This window comes from Miniopterus natalensis, chromosome 2 (genome assembly GCF_054644295.1).
Source record: "Miniopterus natalensis isolate mMinNat1 chromosome 2, mMinNat1.hap1, whole genome shotgun sequence".
In the NCBI taxonomy this organism is placed as follows: Eukaryota; Metazoa; Chordata; class Mammalia; order Chiroptera; family Miniopteridae; genus Miniopterus; species Miniopterus natalensis.
Window position 1 is genome coordinate 38,149,930 of NC_142082.1, and position 21,651 is coordinate 38,171,580.

General features: G+C 35.4%; 1 protein-coding gene across 3 annotated transcripts in view; it reads left to right on the forward strand.

Moving 5' to 3' along the window:
- UGGT2 (UDP-glucose glycoprotein glucosyltransferase 2) overlaps positions 1-21,651 on the forward strand; it is a 138,251-nt gene that overhangs the window by 31,871 nt on the left and 84,729 nt on the right. For all 3 annotated transcript variants that reach the window (XM_087814271.1, XM_087814269.1, XM_087814270.1), the window contains 6 exons: positions 2,626-2,686; positions 7,023-7,114; positions 11,267-11,417; positions 19,131-19,250; positions 20,314-20,399; positions 20,934-21,069. In XM_087814271.1, coding sequence (XP_087670397.1) covers positions 2,626-2,686; positions 7,023-7,114; positions 11,267-11,417; positions 19,131-19,250; positions 20,314-20,399; positions 20,934-21,069 — 646 coding nt within the window. The remainder of the gene's footprint in view (positions 1-2,625; positions 2,687-7,022; positions 7,115-11,266; positions 11,418-19,130; positions 19,251-20,313; positions 20,400-20,933; positions 21,070-21,651) is intronic.

A 21,651-nucleotide genomic window follows, 5' to 3' on the forward strand; every position in this document is an offset into this window, starting at 1 on the left:
TAAAGTTTATTAGTTTGATTATAGGCAGAATTCGTTCCATTAAGTAAATTTTATGAAAATAGCTGATTTCATTTAACATAATGATGTCAATTCTAGTATACATAGTGTTTATAAAATCAGGACCTTTATTATGTATGTTGGTTTTTTTTTCACCAGAGCAGAATATTGGCCTATAGACACGTTTGTACGTACTACAAAATAGAACTCTTGAATTAGAGGCAAATGGAAAAGAAAAAATAATTCATTAAACACATATATTTAAATATAAACAGTGAGATATGACAATCCAAGAAAAAGCTTGTTTAAACAGTAAATAAAAAGGGATTTTTGTTTTTTCTGTTTGCCATGGAGGATGTAAAAGAGTATCCTAAATTTGCCCAAAGGATAGCCAAATCTTCTTGTCATTTCAGATTCCAAATAATTAGTAAGGTCTTAATTGTATGAATATTTTTTTTTTTTTTTTTAAATATATCTTTATTGATTTCAGAGGGAGGAAAGGAGAGGGAGAGAGAGAGGTAGAAACATCAATGATGAGAGAGTCATTGATCGGCTGTAGCCCGCAACCCGGGCATGTGCCCTGACCGGGAATAGAACCCCGATCACCAAGGATCCTAGGCCGACGCTCAACCGCTGAGCCACGCCCGGCCAGGCTGTATGAATATCTTGTGGAACACTTTTTTTTTGCCAATGGGATATCTAATTGAACTGCTTCCAAAAATATCACTGTTACATTTTACACATCTATCAGTTCAATAGATAATACATTGGCATATCTAAAAATAACCAATACAGACAATTAGGTTTCCATGTATTGTAAGGATTGACAAAAATCACAGGACTTTGATGCATTTGTATTTGGATCTGGAATGACAGAATATAAAATGATAGGCAACCAGTAAAATATAAAGTAAGTTAGTTTATGTTGAATGCATACAACATGTGACAAGTGCAACAATAGTATTTTATTGAGAGGAATTGGAGAGCATCCTTATGCTCTCAGCATCCCTTTTTAAGCAGTGGATGATTGCTAGGCCTCGATTTGTCTCAAACACTGTTTTGTACATTGATCCACAGTACAATTTACTGAATCTTACCTAGATATTCTTTACCTTGGTAAGATAAATAGTACCTTGTTGGCCACAAGATACCAAGAACCTTTTCATGGTACCCTGAAAATAGGTTTGTCACCTTATTTACAGATTAAGAATGAATATATTTATATGACTCTTTCATCTTTAGTTTAAACAGTCAAGAATTTGAGAAGTCAGTGTTTATATTATGAAACATGAAATATGTGTATAAATGTTATGTTTGGCCATGTTGCTCTTAATTAAGAGTAGCTTTTGAAATTATTCGATCAAATACAAATAAAGTAAAATAATTTTAAGAAGACAGTTGATTTGCTCATTGACAGTCAGTACCACTATTGAAGGGTTCAGCTGTTACACTCTATAATCTTAATTTCTGGTTGGTCATTAAAAAAAAGTTTGCAAAGTATGCTAACACTGCTTAATGGCTAAATTGTAAACTTGAGCATATCTCTAAAACACTTGGTGAACAGTCAGTAAATGGTTTTGAAATGAAATATTTGCTAAATGAATGAAAAATTTCCATTATCAAATTTATGTAATTTCTCTCAAAAGCTGCCACATTTTAGGAGATAATGCGCACTTATTGTGAGTTGTTTCAATATACACCTTTCTGCCCTGGCTGGTGTGTCTCAGTGGTTAGAGTGTTGGCCCACGCACCAAAGGGTCACGAGTTCGATTTCCAGTCAGGGGCACATACCTGGGTTGCAGGTTTGTTTCCCAGTAGGACACGAGCAGGAGGCAACCAGTTGATGTGTCTCTCTCACATCGATGTTTCCCACTCCCTCCCTAATTCCCTCCCTCCCACCCTCCCTCCCTCTCTTCCACTTTACCTAAAAGCAGTGGAAAAATATCCTTGGGTGAGGATTAAAAAAAAAAACAAAAAAAACCCCACCTTTTTACTTGAGTTTTACTTAAAGCAGAATTTTGCATTTACAGTCTTTTAATTTTTAAATCATTTTCTCATATGCATAAAATTGACAGATAAATATAACTAAGCATTCTCAGGAGTTAAGTCAAATAATAGACTTATTTTTAAATATTTCTTTTATAAGGACATTACAAGGTCTTCAGGAGTGAATATGTGAAGTCAGTATTTTCCGGACTTTATAACTTAGATTCTGTAGCAAAGATCTCAGGTTAACCAAAATTGTTTGTGTACAAATAGTCTGAAAGTTGCCTGTTGCATTGATACATTTGATGACATTGATAATTTCATGCAAAATTTCTCTGTATGAAAACAATAACACAAAATAGCATTTTTAATCAAGTATTTTTGAAAACTAAGTAGCAGTAAGCAAGTTCTGACAATCCTTAATGCATACAGTTAGTGCACATGAAATTTTGACAGTCTCTGTTCCACCTGAACCAAATACCCTTGTCAAATGAAAACCATAGTAACATTTGTCAAATAGGATATATAGAAAAGTCATGAAGCCTTTAGAGTTGTTGATTCCTTACACAAAGTATTATATTACCTTGAATTATAGATTAGTCCTAAACATTTAAGGAGTTATACTGGTATTTATTTTCCCAGATCTCTGACCAGAATTTCTGTAAATCAACATATGAAGAAGGAAATACAGGAAAATCAAGAGGTTTGTTTTGAATTCCTTTTTTAAAAAATTTACACTCATATCGCTGTTTTAGACTTTGGATCTTTAATTTTCATACAAAAAAGAAAATGTTCATTTGTAGTTTTTAATTATTAAAAGTTTGTTTTTCCATTTTTGTACTGTCTACATACAGTCCGTAATTCTCGCCAGTTTTTCCTGACATATGTTCTGCTTACCTGCTTATTCACCCTCTACTCCAAACCTTTTGCCCATGTAATACGGTTTTCTTCAGAGGATAGACTAAAGAATATGAGTTAATTATTGCTTCTCATAATTAGTTTTGCTTAAAAACTTGACCTAGTCAAGTTTAGACCATTGGAACAGTGCTAGAATCCTATTACCTGTAGTTCACAATTGATTGGTAGTTGGTAAGATTCTTCCAAATGGTTTCTTAAATAACCTTCAGACCCCAAATGATCCTAATTGTGTTAATACTTGTGAAGTGCTTACAACATTGCCTGGCATTATTACATAGGACTAGCTTGGCTTTAAGTAATACAACACCAAATGCACAGGGCCCCCAAAAGTAGTTTAATTTTCTTAGATAAAAAGAAGCCTTAAAGTAGGTGGCTGCAGGCATAGTTTTATCCTTTTATGGTTGCAAAATGGCTCCCACAGCTCCAGACTTACGTGAATGCAAAGCAGAGGAGGCAGGAAGATGGTATCACACATTCATCCTCACTAAAGCCTTCCTGGAACACTTCAGCCAACTTTGACTTTCATCTCATTGGTCAAAATGTTGTGATGTGGCTATCCCTAGCTGCAAGGAAGGGTAGAAAAGTCAGTGTTTACTTTCCTAGTAATTGAGGCAAGCGGAGGAGAAGTGAGGGGATGGGGGTTAGGAATGGTGCTGGATTAGCCAGCCAGCAGTGCCTGTCACACTGAGACAGGATCAGTGCTCAGTAAATGTCAGCTGTTCTGATGGTGACAAGCACAGTGATGAAGAAGTAGATGCGTAGTTCATAGGACATGGGTGTTAGGAACCATAACACATCATCCACACCTGAGGTGTTCTTTATGACCCCTAACAAATTCTTGTCTTTCAAAACTGAGTTGTGGTGTTACTCCTTTCTGTAATTCTCCTAATTACTCTTACTATTTCCCTTTCATAGACTCTTGTTAGTGTCTCAAAGGGAGGACATTAGTGTAGTGTGTTTATAGGTTTGGGATAGGGGTATCTCTGTTCAAGTGGTTTAAGTTGGGTGTTAGTATTTGCATAAAGGAGCACCAGAAGGATGAACAAAAAACTTTGGGGGGGAAAAATAAAACGGTTACCCCTATGGGCCAGGGATAGGGGCTGGAGACAGGGTAGAAAAAGGTCCTGGAATGAGCATAAGAATTCTCTGTGTATAGGGGTGTCTTTTTGTTGTTTTGCTTTTTCTTTGTGTATAGGCTTTTATTTAGTTTTGACTTGGGACTCATGCAAAGATTATTCCAAAACTATGACTGCTAAAGTTATATAAGTGAATTTTAGTTTGGTTTCAAGTACAGCACGTTTCCCTTCGAAGTTAATGATTCTTGTTAATTTACTCAGAGATCAGCCAGAATCTGCTTTTGGTGATAATTAAATAAGTTAATCCAATGCTTGTGTCTTATTGTTTACTGTAAGAGCTGTTATGTTATATTGCATGACATTTTTTGTTTAGAAGGAAGAGGAAAAAATGGAGACATGATCAGGTAGCCTGGTAACTTTCTAGTTTTGTGTCAGCAGTGTAAACATTTAAATTAGATAGTTACACAAAAATCAGGCGAGATACTTAAATATAAAACCTAAATAAAGGATTACACCTAATCCAAAAAGAAGTTCACACCTCTTCTAATTATGTCAACTAATTACTTAGATTGTATGAGAATTTTACAGTTCCAGAAAAATTCTCTTGATTAGAATAACCTCTCCAAAAGTTCTCTGTAAAACATTCTTTTAGAATTTTTTTTCACATCCTGAAAAAACCCCAACCTTCCTATATTAAGATTTATATCTGATTTGTTCAAATTTTAAATTCAGAATGCATATAGTTTTTGTTTAGGGACCTCCAGACATGTGTATAAACCAGTTTACCATTATAAAGCTCAACCAGTCATCTGAGATCCAATCAGTTGGAAATGGTTAGCTTCAGGTAATGGTTTAGCTCCATTGGCTGTTAAAGGGATCTGTTGTAGGACATTTGTTCCCTCTTTTCTTGAAGTCATATTTTTCAATGGGGACTTATATTTCTTTCTGCTAAAAGGCTAAGAGCACTCCCAGCTTAATTCCACATTAAATAAAAAGTCTGTGTATATTTTTTGGACCTTAAAAATAGTGAGCATTCCAAGCCCCCAATCCATATGAAGATAAACCAGAGGCAATGAATTCTTAAGGAAGACATAACCAAGGTGAGATCAACACATTTCTGGGCTGGTTCTGCTGGGTAATTTGTTTTCACGGAGAGTGGAGCATTTCTTTGTGTGCACAAGGCTATCTCTAACCCTACACCGTGCCCTCGGTGAGCCTAAGGCCTTGCTTCCTGTCCTTTTGAGACTAGCCTTTAGAAATCCAAGCTTTAGGGACCTAAAATTGTTCACATTCTTGGACTTCTATTTCTACTACTTCTCTGCCCTTAGGTGAAATCTTTACTTTTAAAAGCTAAACCATTCATTTAGAGGGCATTATTAATATTTTAATCTAGCAATTTTTGATATTTCCTTTAGAAGGAGTATTTTGGGAATCTCTGGTCCATCATATTGCTAAAACTGAACTCTTACCTTTTGATTTGAGAAAGACTGCCGGAAATCATACACTCAGGATAATTTGCCAGGACTTAAGGCTACCTCTCTGAGGGGAAGGAGAAAGAATTTGTCAGTAGATTGATAGCATTTCAGCAATTAAATTCAATTTATTACCCTTTTTGAGCATCTTCTTTGTTCAAGGCACTGTGTTTGGCTTAAGTATTCCTGAGGGAATTAGTTTAGGATGGGTTGTGTGCTTGATATGTTTTCCACTTCGAATTGAGTTGCCTAAACCAAATGAAGTGCTGGGAGAGCCTGAGACAGAGCTAGAGACAAATCAATATTTTACCTATGAACCTTCGCATGTTAGGCTTTAACCTCTTGGCAGTATTCTGCATAAATCCAGTGGAAATATTTTCTTTCCTGTTACATGTTTAGTTCCGCCTCTCCCTTCTCTGTATGTAACTCACCTGCCATGGTGAGTGGTAAACACAGAAAAATTTACCTCTGTCACGTCTTCTCCAAATCTCTTTAAGTTATCTTCTTTGTCCGTCTTTCTAGAATAATTTATACAGATCTCTGTTAGGTCAGTTATCATGTGATCTTTTCCTAAACCAATTTACCTACACTGATAATTGTAATATAAAGGCTTTATTTGTGAGTACTGAATATGTGACTGGACACAGGCATAGGTTATACTTAAACTTTATAACACACCAGTGAGATAGATGTAAGTACTCCATTTTACAGATGAGAAAACTGAGACTTATGGAAGCTAAGTAAATTTCCCCAAATTTTCCCACTATTAAGTAGCAAGACTAAGATTTAAAGATCTGACTACCTCACGGTGATCTTAATAACTGCAGTACTGGCAAGGACAATACCTTTTTTACTTTTATTACTACCCCAGTGCCTGGAGTTATTTCTAGCACACAGTAGGCCCTTGAGAAATACTGAATGAAAAGTAAAGGTAGTAAATATTGAAACACTGCTTTAATAGAAACCTTTATGAATTTAGAGTGATCTTGAAATATTTACACATACATCTAAATTTTGAGTCCTAGAATATTAAGGAAATGGAATGTGCCAACTATCAAATTCTAATTGTGTAAGTGCACACATACACACACACTCACACTATATATATATATATATATATGTATATATGTATATATGTATATATGTATATATATATACACACACACACACACACATATATAATAATATAGGAGTCAAGTAGTCATTGTAGCATTAGAACTGTAATATCACATATTGCAAAATCAAAATATTCAAGTATTTCTGTCTCAGACCTGTCATCAGGTGCCCATCACTGGATTAGGATGGGCCAACTACTACCCACCTGTGAGTCAAATCTGGCCTGCCACCAGTTTGTATAAATAAAAGTTTTATTGGAAGATAGTCATGCCCCTTGTTTATATCTTGTCTTTGTCTGCTTTTGTGCTACAAGGACAGAGTTGAGTGGTTGCATCACAGATATGGCCTGCAAAGCCTAAAACATTTACTATCTGACTCTAAAGTTTGCTGACTCGTGACATTGGTCGCTATTATTATGTGACTTGGTTAACTATTTATTATTCTGCTCTATTTCAAGGATCTTCGCAGCAGATTTGAAATTCAGCCAGGTGATGCGTGTCTGTATATAAATGGACTTCGTGTTGACATAGATGCTCCTGATCCTTTTAGGTAAGTATTGAATTATTGATATAAACTAACTGTGGCTTATATAAAGGTAATATTGCCCTGAACTTAGTATTTGTCAAAATTCAAATAATCACTTTAAAGGTAAAGCAAATACATGTTTTTTACTGAATAAAACACCTCTGTTATTTCTGTAGAATACTCTCTTAAGTGTCTTAGAATGTCAAAACTGGGAGAGAACTTGGAGACATTTGTTGAGAAAACTGAAGTTTCTGAATTTTAGACCTAATACTTATCTCATTCGTTGAAACTGTCTTTCATTGAAGAGGAGATTTATCCTTTAGCAAGGAAGTTTCTTGGCACTGGGCTGAGCAGCCAGGGAGCTCTACCCTCCAGAAAGGGACTGAAAGCATGAGGCATTTCTTCAGAAAAAAGAAATTAACAGGAAGAATTTAAAGTGCTTGAATCTGCCAGAAAGGAAATTTGACATTATAGAATTCAAGGTGTTTTTTACTTAGGTCAAAAAAATTCTTTTTCTAGGGCAGAATTAGATAGCCTTTTATTCATCATGGCCACTGGCCCATAAATCAGTCATAAGCCAAAAAAAGAAATCAATTGAATTTATTTTATTTTTAAAGAGAAGCATAAAAGTACTTTAAAAATTAACATTTAGAATATGAAGTAAATTTTTTGTGAGCATAATACTTTACTTCAGACATTCATGTGTTTTTTTTTGTGTTTTTTGTTTTTTTAAGTATGTTTTTATTGATTTCAGAGAGAAGAAGGGAGAGGGAGAGAGAGAGAGAAACATCAGTGATGCTGATTGGCTGCCTCCTGCACGCCCCTGCTGGGGATCAAGCCCACAACCTGGGCATGTGCCCTGACTGGGAATCAGACTGTGACCTCCTGATTCATGGGTCGATGCTCAACCACTGAGCCCCACCAGCTTGGCCAGACTTTCAGTTTTAATACAGTTGAATATATTTTATTAAACTTAAATAATTGTTTATTATATTTTCTTACCAGTTTGACAATATATAGGAAAATACAGGAAAGACTGAGAAGTGGAGTAGGCTTTTCTCTTTATTTAGTTGAATCCTTGGACCTAGTATTGGGAAAGTGATAACCTAAGATACATAGGGTAAGTACTACACTCAGAAAGAGTAAAACAGTTGTTAGCTTCTGGCCTGTAAACTTTAGAGGGACAAAAGTTACATCTGTGCTCACAGTGAAACAGGTTTTTAAAAAGCAGAGAAATGGTAGGTAGGTTGTGGAAAGTTACTTTATCAAGGTATGGGAAATTTTCATAGCGGGAACATTTTAATGTATAATTTAGAAAGGCTGTAGGTTATTCAACAAATATATCCCCCTTGGCTCTTTCACCTGGTAATTAGTGAACTGCAAAAAGTGTGATAACATTTTTGTTCCTCATTGACATGATCAATAGTTGTAGATACTATAATTCCCTTAGAGGAAAAGAAAATATATGAGGATATTTTTATCTTATGACATTTTTAGTACAAAATAAACAAAGAGGTTATCCGAAAAAAGATCAGAACATGCAGGTCAAATCAGTGTGAAGAGGTTGATGAATGGAAGAAAATGATACAGGAAAGAGGAAAGGAAGAAAACTGTCATATTACTGAAGTTATATCCTAAATCTAGAGAGAGGTGCATTTGGGGTTAAAAAGCTGGGGGGAAGGAATAAGTAATTATTTTGCACTTCCTACCTCCAGTCTCTCATTGCCTTTTGGGGTTGTGGGAACTGATCCTACGCCCACGACCTAGCCCTTCTTCCTCTGACCCTGGAGATAAACCTCTATGGGTTAGGTCAGCATTGGTTCAGTCAAGGCTGTGCCCAAGCCTCTCTCTCACCCCCAGAGAGGTTAAGACAGTAGGAGGCTGTGGTAGTGAACAGGGAGAAAGGCAGGTAGGACTGAGTGAAGTTGAGGATTTCATAAATGTTGCCTTATAGATCTACGTTAGAGCCATTAATACATTTTTATCTCTAAGCAGTCCCCTCAGCCACATACTTGACCAGACAGAAACTGGTACAAAGTGGGTCTTACTCATTTTGATAGCCAACCTGTATGTGCTTGAATGGTGTCACTACAAATAACTGCAAGAAAGAAGTAATAAAGTTGTCTTGATATCCCCACTTGTGTAAATTTTTCTGAATTGTAATGAAGTTATCTGGATCAGTTATTTTCACCTCTTGGTAAATACGTATTTTTAATGCAAGCAACATTAAGATTCAATATTATAAAATCAATTCAGTATTAAAATTCAATTTAGTCGTGAGTGCCTACTATCTATAGAAACTGCTTGATATTTGGGGTGTAGCCTGAGCGAAATTCACAGTCTAGTGGAATAACTTATATTAGATAATTACAGCGTGATAAGGTTTATAAAAGATAAAGTGCAGTGCTTTGGGACTTTATAACTCCAGAGATTTAAATGAGTTTTTGATGGAATGTAGGGACAATGGATATCAGATTTCTCCATGGAAGTGGTATTTAAGCTAAGACTTAAAGGATGAATCAGGCAAATGGAGGAATGGAGCATTTGCAAGCATGGCATATTTGAGAAAATGGAAAATCTAGTATGGACAGACTGGAGAGAGGAGGAGATGGAGGAAACTGAAGTCACTCACGTGGGCAAGGATCAGATATGGAACCAGGTTTCAAATTACGGGCTTCTATCTCAAGGACAGGAAGAGCCAGCGGAGGGTTCTAAGCAAATCTAAAGATAGTAGCTATGTATTTAAAAGAGAAGCATGAGCAATTATTTAGAAATCCAGAGATACAAGGAGTTTTACTGATAAATAAATATAGCATATTTAAAGAACCCAAATTTTTTTTTTAATTAATATACAGAATTCATGGTTTAGGAAGAGCCAGGAGGAAACTAATGCTTATTGAGGGCAACTGTGTGCCCAGCAATAAATTAATTCAATATTAATACCCTATAAAATGATTATGACTGTTCTTTTTATATAGATGGGGAAACAGACTCGGAGAGATCTCACACAAAGATAGGGACACAGCTAGCAAATAGTAGCAGGATTGGAAATCTCATATCTTTTCCAGTGTACCTTGTAACTAACTTTTCTATTAGTGGATTTCCTAGGAAACTAAGTTGAGGTAACAAAGATGATAACTATAGCTGTAAAAACCATGGAGAATATTTAAATGCTATTACATAAAAAGTATCTGATCAGTAAGCATCATAAAATTGGCAATGCAATCCAAATTTTTTATTTTATAAATGAGAAATTATAGACTAAAGAGGTTAAGAACTTCAAGAAGCCACACATGGAGTAGTGCTCCAGCCCAGACTAAATCTTATTATTAGATTAGTGACTTGTGATATACAAGCTCTTTTTATCACACTCACCTACTAATAGATTTTATTTTGGGGGGTAAAAAGTTTCCTTTGTAGAGCAGTGAGCAGAACTATCTAGGATACAGACATGCAGAGCTGAAGTTACACAGGTCAGCTTCAAACATTTAAGAGTTCACATATCAGATCTGTACTTTTTAAAATGTGGATCTCTGTAGTTCTCCCTGAAAACTGTATTCTAAAATTTATATATTGCTTTATTCTGATTCCATTCATTTGTGAAAGTGGAAGTCAGTAGGGTTATTTATTGATGTTATTTTTAGCAGTAATACTTTCTTTCATGTTTAAGAGCTCTCAAATTATATATGTAATTAGAAATTTTAATGTTTATTCTAAACAGATGTGAACTTTCATGCTTTAATAGGACTTTCTCTGTGCTAAAATTGTATATTTTAGGTCATGCTTGATCTTGTTTTTGTAGTAGATTTATCAAAAGAGTAACATAGTATATTTTTCCCTTCATTTTTGGCTTGCTCAGGGGTGAGCATATTCTTGCTTCTTAGGTAAGGAATACAATCAATATACCTTGTTCTTTGTTGTCTTATCTTTTAAATAAGATTTTATTAACCACTAAAAACAAAAACAAAACCCTGAACATAACTTTAACCTGGATAACTAATTAGAACTCCTTGCCTTATTTGTTAATGAGTTTAATTTAAATATATGTTTTCTTGTTATTAATAAAAATACCAGTGAAACTAGTTTCTAATGCTTGAGAAAGCTATAAACTTTAAAGGACTTTTTAAAATGTTGGCAAATCAAAATAAAACTTATCTCTTTTATTTAAATGTGAAGTATTTTGGATATGCTGAAGCTAGAAGGAAAAATAATGAATGGCCTTCGCAATCTTGGGATGAGCAGAGAACATATGACCGAATTTTTAAAATTAAATTCACGTGTTTGGAACAATAACTATATATTAGATATTAGGCATTCTTCAATAATGGTAAGTGCTCATGTAATTACTGTTTTAAAACCTTTAGTAGATTTAAGACTTAATATAAAACCAGATATTGTCAGGCTTTCAAATAAATTTAAGGAATTTGAAAGAGGTTGTATAGTAGAACTCAGAAGAGAAAGTAAAAATACTGATTCATCCCCTCTCACTCTTGTGTCTTCTTTCCCCATCCTTGTATTCTCTGCTTTTCCTCATGAGAATCCCTACTCACTAGTTCAGTATCCTTTCTAGCTTTAAAGGTAAAAACAAAACAAACAGCAATAAATGTACCACATGAACAATAGCAACAAAAAACACCAAATAGTTATATCTGAGGAATGTAAGATTGCCACCTTAATATAATGATTGCCTAGAGCATTTTCAGTGCGCTTCTCAATTCTGGTCTGTGTAATTCTGCCTAAGTGAAGGTTTTGAAATCTGATCACATCGCTATCCCTTGCTTAAAGCACAGAAACAGTCCTTAGTATAGCCTATGAGGCTATAAATGGTCTACTCCTTCAATTTCTTAGACTATGAAATAGACTTTTCCCCACTATCCCTTATCTCGTGCTTGAAAAGCAAATTTTCCTCTTTCTACCCGTTCAACTTTTTTTTTAGACTTCAACTCTAAACATATTTCCTGAGAGAAGCTTTTCTTAACTATCCTAGATGATTTTTTAAAATACACGTTGTGTCAAGGAGTCCCCAGGAATGCCATCAAGTTTGGTGATTGCTAAAAGGATTCAAAAAGCCTAGAAATTGTTATACTTGTGGTTATGATTTATTAGAGCAAAAGAGGACAAAGTAATAGCAGAGGGAGAGAGGGTGGAGTCCAGAGGAAACCTGAATAGCCTTCCCACTTATAAATTTAGTCCACCATCTAAGATTCGTGGAATGATAGCAGCACCATGAACATCAAAGCCCTCAGACTCAAGAAAAGCCACAGAAGTTGTTAATTAGTTACCATGATAGAACACTGACTAACTTGTTCCACATTTATTGTAGCTGTTTTTACTACTCATTAGACCATATTCTTTCATTGGCTAGATTCTACTTCTATTTGATTATCTTTTAGCTCCATAATAGATGACTTTTCTAAAAATGTTTTATCAGAAAAAGGAATGTCCATGTTATAATCTTAATAGTTTATGCTTTTTATTTTAAGCATTTATACTTTTTAACATTTGTAGAAGAATGCTGGGAGTGTGAGTCACACTGAGAAAATGAGGGTAGTAATTTTCAAGGCTGTTCTGGAACTAAGAAATAGATCAGCCCTAGCCGGTTTGGCTCAGTGGTTGGAGCCTTGATTCCTGGTCAGCAGCAGTACTTCGGTTGCAGGCTTGATCCCTTGCCCAGTTGGGGTGTGTGTAGGAGGCAACCAATCTATGTGTCTCACATCCATGTTTCTCTCTCTCTGTTTCTCCCCCTCCTACTCTCTCTAAAAAAATCAATGGAGAAAAATATCTTAAGAGTGAGGATTAACAAACAAATGAAAGAAATAGATCAATAAAGGAACTTTGCAGCTCCATTTATAAAATAACATACTGGTCCTGTACCAGTGACAGTAGAGGACAGTCACACCGTGTCAGAGAAGCAGCCCTACTGCTGTTCCCATTGTGCCCACTCTTTGCAGAGTCACATTTCCCTTGCCTCAAGTTTTCTTCTACACTGCTATAAAGTCTCCTATGCTCTTGTCCAACTCTTAGACACCTTCAGGAGGTATTCTTTTCATTATTATTATTATCATCATCATCATCTTCCTCCTCACCCAAGGACATTTTTTCCATTGCTTTTCAGAGGGGCGGGGGAGGGGGGGAGAGAGAGAGAGAAAGGGAAACAAACATCGATGTTAGAGAGACTCATTGATTGGTGCCTCCCACATGCCGCCCTGACTGGGGCCAGGGATCGAGCCTGCAACCGAAGTACATGCCCTTGACCAGAATTGAACCCCCAACCCTTCAGTCCACAGCTGACACTATAACCACTGAGCCAGACGGGCTAGGGCGGCATTCTTTTCTAAGGTACTTCTATCTGAAAATGTAACAAAGTAATTTTTTACTGAAGGAAAATATAAAGAACATAAGATAGGCTCTTTTAATTATGAAATTCAGCGTCATTAAGTACATTTACAGTGTTGTACAACAATCACCATTATCCATTTCCAGAACTTTTTCATCACTCCAAACAGAAACTATACTCATAAAACAGTCTCTGTTCCCTTCTCCAGTAACCTCTGTTCTGCTTTTTGTCTTTATGAATTTGCCTGTTCTAAGTACTTCATGTAAGTGGAACCATACATTATTTGTCCATTTACACCTGGCTTATTTGCATAATGTTTTCAAGGTTTATCCATGCTGTAACGTGTCAAAATTTCTTTCTTTTTTAAGGCTGAATAATAGTTTAATTTTTAAAATTTATTTATTTATTTATTTTTTGCATACTATTCAGGGAAGTTTTTTGTCTCAATTTAATGCTTTTCATTTTTTACTTGGAAGGTACCTGCTTTGAATAAAAAATTATTTCCAGTACTTTATTCTTCAGATACCTTTAAAAAAAATTAACTGGCACAAAATGCAGAGTTCTGAGGTCTCCTTACTCTTTTTAACTTGGCCTGTGTTAGAGCAGCAAAATTAACTCACATAAGGTTTAATTTTGCTTCATAGCATTTGCTACCACCTAATAATGGTGTGTATTTATTTGTTTATAATTTTCTTCCAGTGGAATGTAAGCTCTACAAAAAACAAGCATCAGATCCTATTATATAGGAATCACTCAGAAAATTGATTGAATACCTTAATGACGAAACAGCTATTCATGAATGAAAGCAATACATTGCTTTTAATTCTTTTTCTCCCCCTGCATCTGTCTCCCCACTTTTTATCTTTACAGAGAAAGTTGAGTCACTGAGTTGCATCACTTTGGACCCCTGTGTTTATACCTTCTCCAAAATGAACCTTGGCAGTTTATTTCTTTAAAGTTACTGAATGAAAGTTGAGTAAAAACTCAAGAGATCCCTGGTTTACCGTTCCAGGGTTTTCTGTCCAAAATAGCAGGAGTCACAATTTAAATTTTATCTAATTTAGTTGGTTGTTTCCACTCTTGCTACAATACTTCAGGTATCACTAAGGTTTTGTTAAGAGTCAACAAAAACAACCATATGATTGAATGTTTGGCTCTGTTGGATTGTAATTCATTTTCAGTCCACTGTGCCAGACCACTCACAGTGAAGGGGGCTTTGGTAATATTCTACCAAAACTATCCCTGCCCCCAGCTGCTAGTATTTTCTATCCAATTATGTTGATGATCTAGACATATTCCTGGGGTGCTTGCTTTTTTTTCTTCTTCTTCTTTAATGTTCCCAAGTCACCCTAGCCATTTGTCAGTATATCAGAACAATTCTAAGTTTTTGTTATTGTCATCGAGATGACAGTGATACGATTTAAAAAAAAAAAAAAAGGCACCGGTAGACACAGGCAGAGGATATGAGTTCTTTAACCAGGTTAAGAATTTAACTTACACCCTGGCTTGTGTGGCTCACTTGGTTGAGCATTGTCTTGTGCACTGAATGGTCACTGGTTCGATTCCCAGTCAGGGCACATGTCTAGGTTGCAGGTTCAGTCCTCGTCCAGGTGCATGCAGGATCAATGTTTCTCTCTCGCATCGATGTTTTTTTCTCTCCCTCTCCTTTCCTCTCTCTAAAATCAAATATATATATAGTAACTTGCTATCCACAATGAGTCCCAGAGTGTTATGCAAGTTTCCCTAAGTCCCATAATGATGTCTTCAATCAGTTGACCATAGACATGTGGGTTTATGGACTCTGAGTTTGATTCCATTATCTGTCTCTTTATGCCTGCACCACACTGTTTGATTCTTTTTATTTATTTATTTTTATTCATCTGTATTGTTGAAAGTATTAGATATCCTGCCTTTTTCCCCATTGATCCTCTCTTCCCCGCTTCCCCCCCACCCCCCCACCCCCCCAGGCCTTCACTGCACTATGGTCTGTGTCCATGAGTTATGCATATATGCATGTAAGTTCTTTGGTTAATCTCTTCAAGATTGTTTTGGCAATCCTGGGATCCTTGCCTTTCATTATGGACTATGGCAGTGTTTTCAACCTTTTTCATGTCATGGCACACATAAACTAATTACTAAAATTTTGCTTTGTGCACACCAAAAAATATATTTTTTGTCGATCTGACAAAAAAATAGGTATACTTTTGATTTACAAAAAAATAACAATAATAGTAATTGCCTGCCCTTTTTGCTCCAAAGTGACTTTTTAAAAAATCAGGTACCTATACTTGTATATAAAGAGTTTGGGTACCAAAAATTAACCAATCAGACGCAACCTTATTATGCAACATGACCAGTAAAATGCAACTCTATTATATGACCTGTAATTTATGGTTCAAGACAGGGCATTCACACCAGATGGCTATTATTGTGTTGGCTGTTGTCATTTTTTCATTTGACAATCTAAGGGAAAAGAGGTCATTGGCCCTGACTAAATAGTCCAGTGTTGCATGTTTTAAAAATTCTTGTGGCACACTGGTTTAAGATTGTTGGATTATGGGATTTGTCTATTTCTGCAAAAGAGGAAGTTGGAACTTTTATTGAGATTTTGTTGAATTTGTAGATCAATTTGAAGAGTATTGCTATTAAAAATATTAAGTTCTGATTCATGAACATGGGATGCCTTTCTATTTATTTAGGTCTTTCATTTTTTTTTTCAATGATGTTTTGTAGCTTTCAGTGTATAAGCCTCATACTAGTTAAATTTTTTTTTAGATATTTTACCCTTCTTGATGCTATTGTAAACGGAATTGTTTTCTTATGTTTATTTTAGGACTTTTCATTGCCTTTTAATTTTTTTGTTGAATACTGGACATTTTGTATATTATAGTGAGGCACTTCTGGAAGTCTGCTATGGTTTGTTGCTATTGCTGTTTACTGTTGTTTTTGTTATTTGTTCAGTGACTGCTCTGAACTAATTTTGACAAGTCTGTATTCTTTTTCATGTGTGGCCACATAAGTCTCTATTATATTAGCCTAGTCATCTATAAAATAGTGGACAGAGATTTACTTAAATGCCTGGAACCAAAATGCCTCCCAGTCTTTGCAGAGGGGCTCTGTGTATGTGGCAGATGGAGGGAGGAGGAACAGCATATGTTGAACACCCAGCCAGGTAGTTTGCATCTCTGCCTTAGCCTTCACTTCGTATTTGCACAGAGCTTCAAAGTCAAGCAGAGGTGACAACTTAGGGCCTTCTCCGGTCTGTCCTGAGCATGTGCATATCCCTGGACAGGTACATAGCCTTTTAGATTTCCAGGAATATGTCAGAACTTCTCAAAACCCTATTTCCCAAAACATCTCATCCCCTGGCCCTTCCTTTCTAGGTTTTTTATTACTCTGTAGTTTGTCCCAGATGGTTTTTATTACTTTGAGCAGGAATGACTAAAACTTTTCCTACAAATTCCACAAGTTGAGTGAGCAGTTTTAACAGTAGGCAAGTTATGAGTTAGTCAGGATAAAGACAAGCCTTTTCAGCAGGTTATCAGACAGTTTAAACAAAAAATTACAGTTCTTCCAGCGTGAGGTCTGTTCTGTTCCCTCCAAAATTTGTACTGGAATGTGACCTGTCATTTTCAAAGCTTGGGAAAAGGAGATGGGACTAGGGTAAGTTATAACACCACAAATGTCACTGTTCTTGGTGAGATTCAGCCATGTTTCTTGAATAAGCATTCACAGGGTTGCTGCAATTCCCACAGGTTTTCCAGTTTTTCATTGTTTTTATGTAAGGGTGGAGTTTTGGGATTTTTTAGCCACTTTAGCTGATGTCATTCCCTAAAGAAACCTCAAAAGATGTGAATTACAAATCTTTTAAGCTCTTTGCTTCTCTCAGAATCATCCTGTAGCACCATGACCCATCTTGTTGTGTTCATCTATTGACCTACATAGCTCCTTGAACATCGAAGAGATTGCCTTATAGATTCTAATCTATAAATGACAGTATCTTTCATCCAATATCTTGGTAGCCCAATAGATATAAAGGTAAGAATTATGTCCAACAGAACTAATGGAGGTAAATCTCAGTGCCTGTTCTGCATGCAATTTTGTGAGCCCACTCTTTCAGTTATTACTGCTGCCTCTGCATATTTGCAGTTTATTCTCTCTGGGCCTATTCTGAGTGGTTTCTAGTATTATTTCAGTAGCTCTCCAAAATGAATCAGGATTTTACCTTAGTTAATTTGCCTAACACCCATGCTATAAATTAGGCCATTGCTACAGTTTCCTAACTTTAGTACTTGTGACAAGAATCACCTAGGGTACTTGTTTTAAATGGAGATTCCCAGGGCCTTTTCTCAGTTTCTGATTTACAGGTTTGAGGTGGAGCCAAGGCATGTGCTTTTTAAATAAACACCTCTAGCTCTTTTGATCCACATTAACGGTGACTCTACCTGAAACCATTATCACGTTCAATGGGACTGATACATAAAGCATAAGGCCAGTTTCTCACTTGAAATAAGTAGGGGACCAGGTATTTACAACCTCTCCATGTTGCCTTCTCCTCTCATCTAGGGTTCCCATAGAAGAATAATGAACTAAACTAGACACCGCTGACTGAGTCTACAGAGATTTCCTAGCATGTTGTGACAATCTTTAGAACTGTTCCCATTACCTTTACATCTTGGCAAGAATTATATCAGAAAAATAAGCAAGATATTCTAGTACTGACTTTTCCAGGGAGACCAAAATTCTCCCTTCCATTTCGGTACTACCAGGACAAATTATAGTGGAAATAAACTAATCACAGATCCCCATCATACCTGTTAACCACTAAAATAGAATTTCTCACAGCTGTTCACTATCATCTCTCCTCAGATGTCATGTAAACATCTTAAGTATGTCTAACACTGAGTTGATTCTCTCCCCAGTTCCCTGTCATCTTCCCTGGAAGTCTACTTCTCCTAGAGTGTACTATATCAGCGTTGATACAGTGTTTGTTTCTTAAAGCCATGAATTACCCTGCGTTCCTCCCTCTTACTCATCCCTCTTTGTGTGTGTATCTTAATTCTGTCTTCTCTCTAAAACCACTGCCTCTTAGTTAAGCCCTTCAAAAACTCATGTCTAGATTACTGCAAAACCACGTGCTTTTCTTCAAGTGTTCCTTTGTCTCATTCTTTCCCTTCTCTGGGACTTTTAGCTACATGTATATTAGACCCTCTGCCTGTGTTGCTCATGTCTTACACTTGTTTTGATCTTGTATTATTTTTTCTCTGTGTACTTTAGTATATGTTCTATAACTTTTAAAAGGCATTTTATTTTTCATATGTCCAAGCTTTTAAATTTGAGAGGAAAGGTGGAGGACCTCATTGCCTCCTATACTCTTGATAATTAAGATAAATATTTATGTCTCTTAAATAGTTTATGGAGAGTAATTGTTATATAATTTTATTTTTTAATATAAAAAACATACAAGTAAAAGGAGTCAGCATTTGGGTAGAAGGCTTCATGTAAAAGGCTATGGTAATATAAAATTGTTGCATATGATTCAGTCCTTAATTTAAAAATATTCAACTGACTTCCTGTATTTAATCTAATATAGAAAATTCTGTGTATATTTCACTTGTCCTTTGATAGCGTGAAATCTGCCTTTGAAAATGATTTGATTATTATCTTAATTTAGCTTTAACAGATTTCTGTATTCTTTTCTAGTGGATTAATGATTTAGAAAATGATTATTTGTATGTTGCATGGCCTGCAAGTTGCCAGGAACTTCTGAAATCACTATTCCCTGGAAAAATACCTTCCATAAGGCGTAATTTTCATAATTTGGTGAGTTTCATATTTTGATATTTTGTATGCATTTTGTAAGTATGTTTTATTGATTTTTTTAGAGAGAGGAAGGGAAAGGGGAAGAGAGAAGCATTGATTGGCTGTCTCCTTCAAGCCCTCCACTGGGGGTTGAGCCTACAAACCAGGCATGTGCCCTGACCAGGACTTGAACCGGGGACCTCTTGGTGCTTAGGTTGATGCTCAACCACTGAGCCATGCCGACTGGGCTGTATATATTTTTTATGAAGATATCAGCATTCTTTTTGGATTTACCCTGCTCTTGGTAAATAGGCATCTGAGTAATAAGGAAGGAAATACTTGCCTGATACAGTAAGTTTGAGTGGCATGGCTGAACAGGTATCAAAACCTAGCAATGTCACATAGTCTGCCTCTTGTTGCTTGACCCTGATGCACTTTAATAATACCAATATTAAGTTAATGGGCAACTTTTACATTTCCTGAAAGGAATTTATGATAGAACTTTTCTCCTATATTATAAGGAACTAATGATTAAAGTTTCATACATTTCAGGGGAAAATACATGAATACCATTTTATCATCTTAGCATATAATTCATTATTACAACATAAACAACCTTATAGAACTTTAAATTGTGGAGAAACACCTAGGGCTTTTTCACAGGAAGTGATTATTGCCTACATCAACCTGGAGTGATCAGTTACATTAATGCTTTTTTTGTTAAAATTCAATTACTATTTCCTTTTTTAAAAAATTTATCACAGAAAATTTAATGAACATATTTAGAATAAGATATTTCACTTCTTGTAAAAAATATTTACTTTATGCTGTGCTTCAAAAGGAGAATGAATGTTACCAAACTCCATGTATTATTGTATTTGGATGTGCAGCCTTTAGAAATCCTTCATAAACTGAAATTCTTATATCCATTTTTCAGAGTTTCTTAGAATTGCTAGAAATTTTTTTTTAAAAGCCTTGAAATTGTATGCTTTTTAGCTACAGAAATCAAACTAAACTTAAATTTCATGAAAATTTTAAAGTGTTAAAACAAAATAATGATGATAGACTATCTTTTTTCTTTTAGGTTCTGTTTATTGACCCTGCTCAAGAATATACCTTGAATTTTATAAAACTTGCTGAAGTGTTATATTATCGTAAAATTCCTGTTAGGTAATTGTCAATTTATAACAAACTGTCAGTAGAAGGAAATCCAGTGAGTTTCATTTTGTATTACACAGAGTATTAATGTGGGATTCAAAGCAATGGTTTATCTCTAGTGCCTGACACACTATAGCTGTGTTGTGAAGTATTATATACCTTTATGATAGACTCTTAATCAAAGCTGCTTGGCAATCTTGTTTATCTTCTGAGAGAATGATCTTATCACCTTGGGAACTTAAAGATGGATCCATTTCCCTGTGATTGTGTTAAGAATACACTTTTCTCCTTTTTCCCCCCTGGAAAAACATGGTTATTTGATAATGTCACCACCAGAGAATATACATTTTGGAGAGATCCATCAGAATGAAGATTCTGGTGAATAGGCATTACAAATCAAACCTTTTCAAATAATACTCCTTTCTTCCCCCACTTACTAACACATTCTTTCCATTTAGATGCTATAGTCTAATGATGTTTTAAAATCATAGTTTATTGTGATTTAAGGGGTAATTGTGACATTACTTATTCATCTTCTTTTTCCAGAATTGGTTTTGTGTTCATTGTTAATACAGATGATGAAGTCGATGGAACAAATGATGCTGGAGTTGCTCTTTGGCGGGCTTTCAACTATGTTGCAGAAGAATATGATGTATCACAAGCATTTGTTTTCATAACACAGGTGAGTTTATGCACTAGCATAATTTATTTAGAATGTATAGTATATTTCTTGCATTAAGGTGAGTTTATGCACTAGCATTTATTTAGAAAGTATAGTGTATTTCTTGCATTACTATAATTATTATTGTTATATTAATATTTCAAAGTTTATAAAAAATATTGTTGGGCCCAGTCTGTGTGGCTCAGTGGTTGATCGTTGACCCATGCACCAAGAGATCACTGGTTTGATTCCCAGTCAGGGCACATGCCTGGCTTACAGGCTTGTTCTCCAGTACAGGGCTTGCAGGAGGCAGCCAATTGATGTTTCTCTCATCAGTGTTTCCATTTCCCTCTTCCTCTTTCTCTAAAGAAAATTCAATAAGAACATATTTTTAAAAAACACAGAACTATTGAGGGGATTAATACAGATGATGGATTTGATTCTTTAAACTCCCAACTGAATTACATAATATTGTCCCCAATTTAAAAATTATGCAACTGAGGCTCTACCAAAATATATGAATTCACTTAGGCTTAACCAGCCAATAAAGGAAATTAAGTTGTATATATTAAGTTTAGAGAAAATGATTAGTCATGGAAGAAT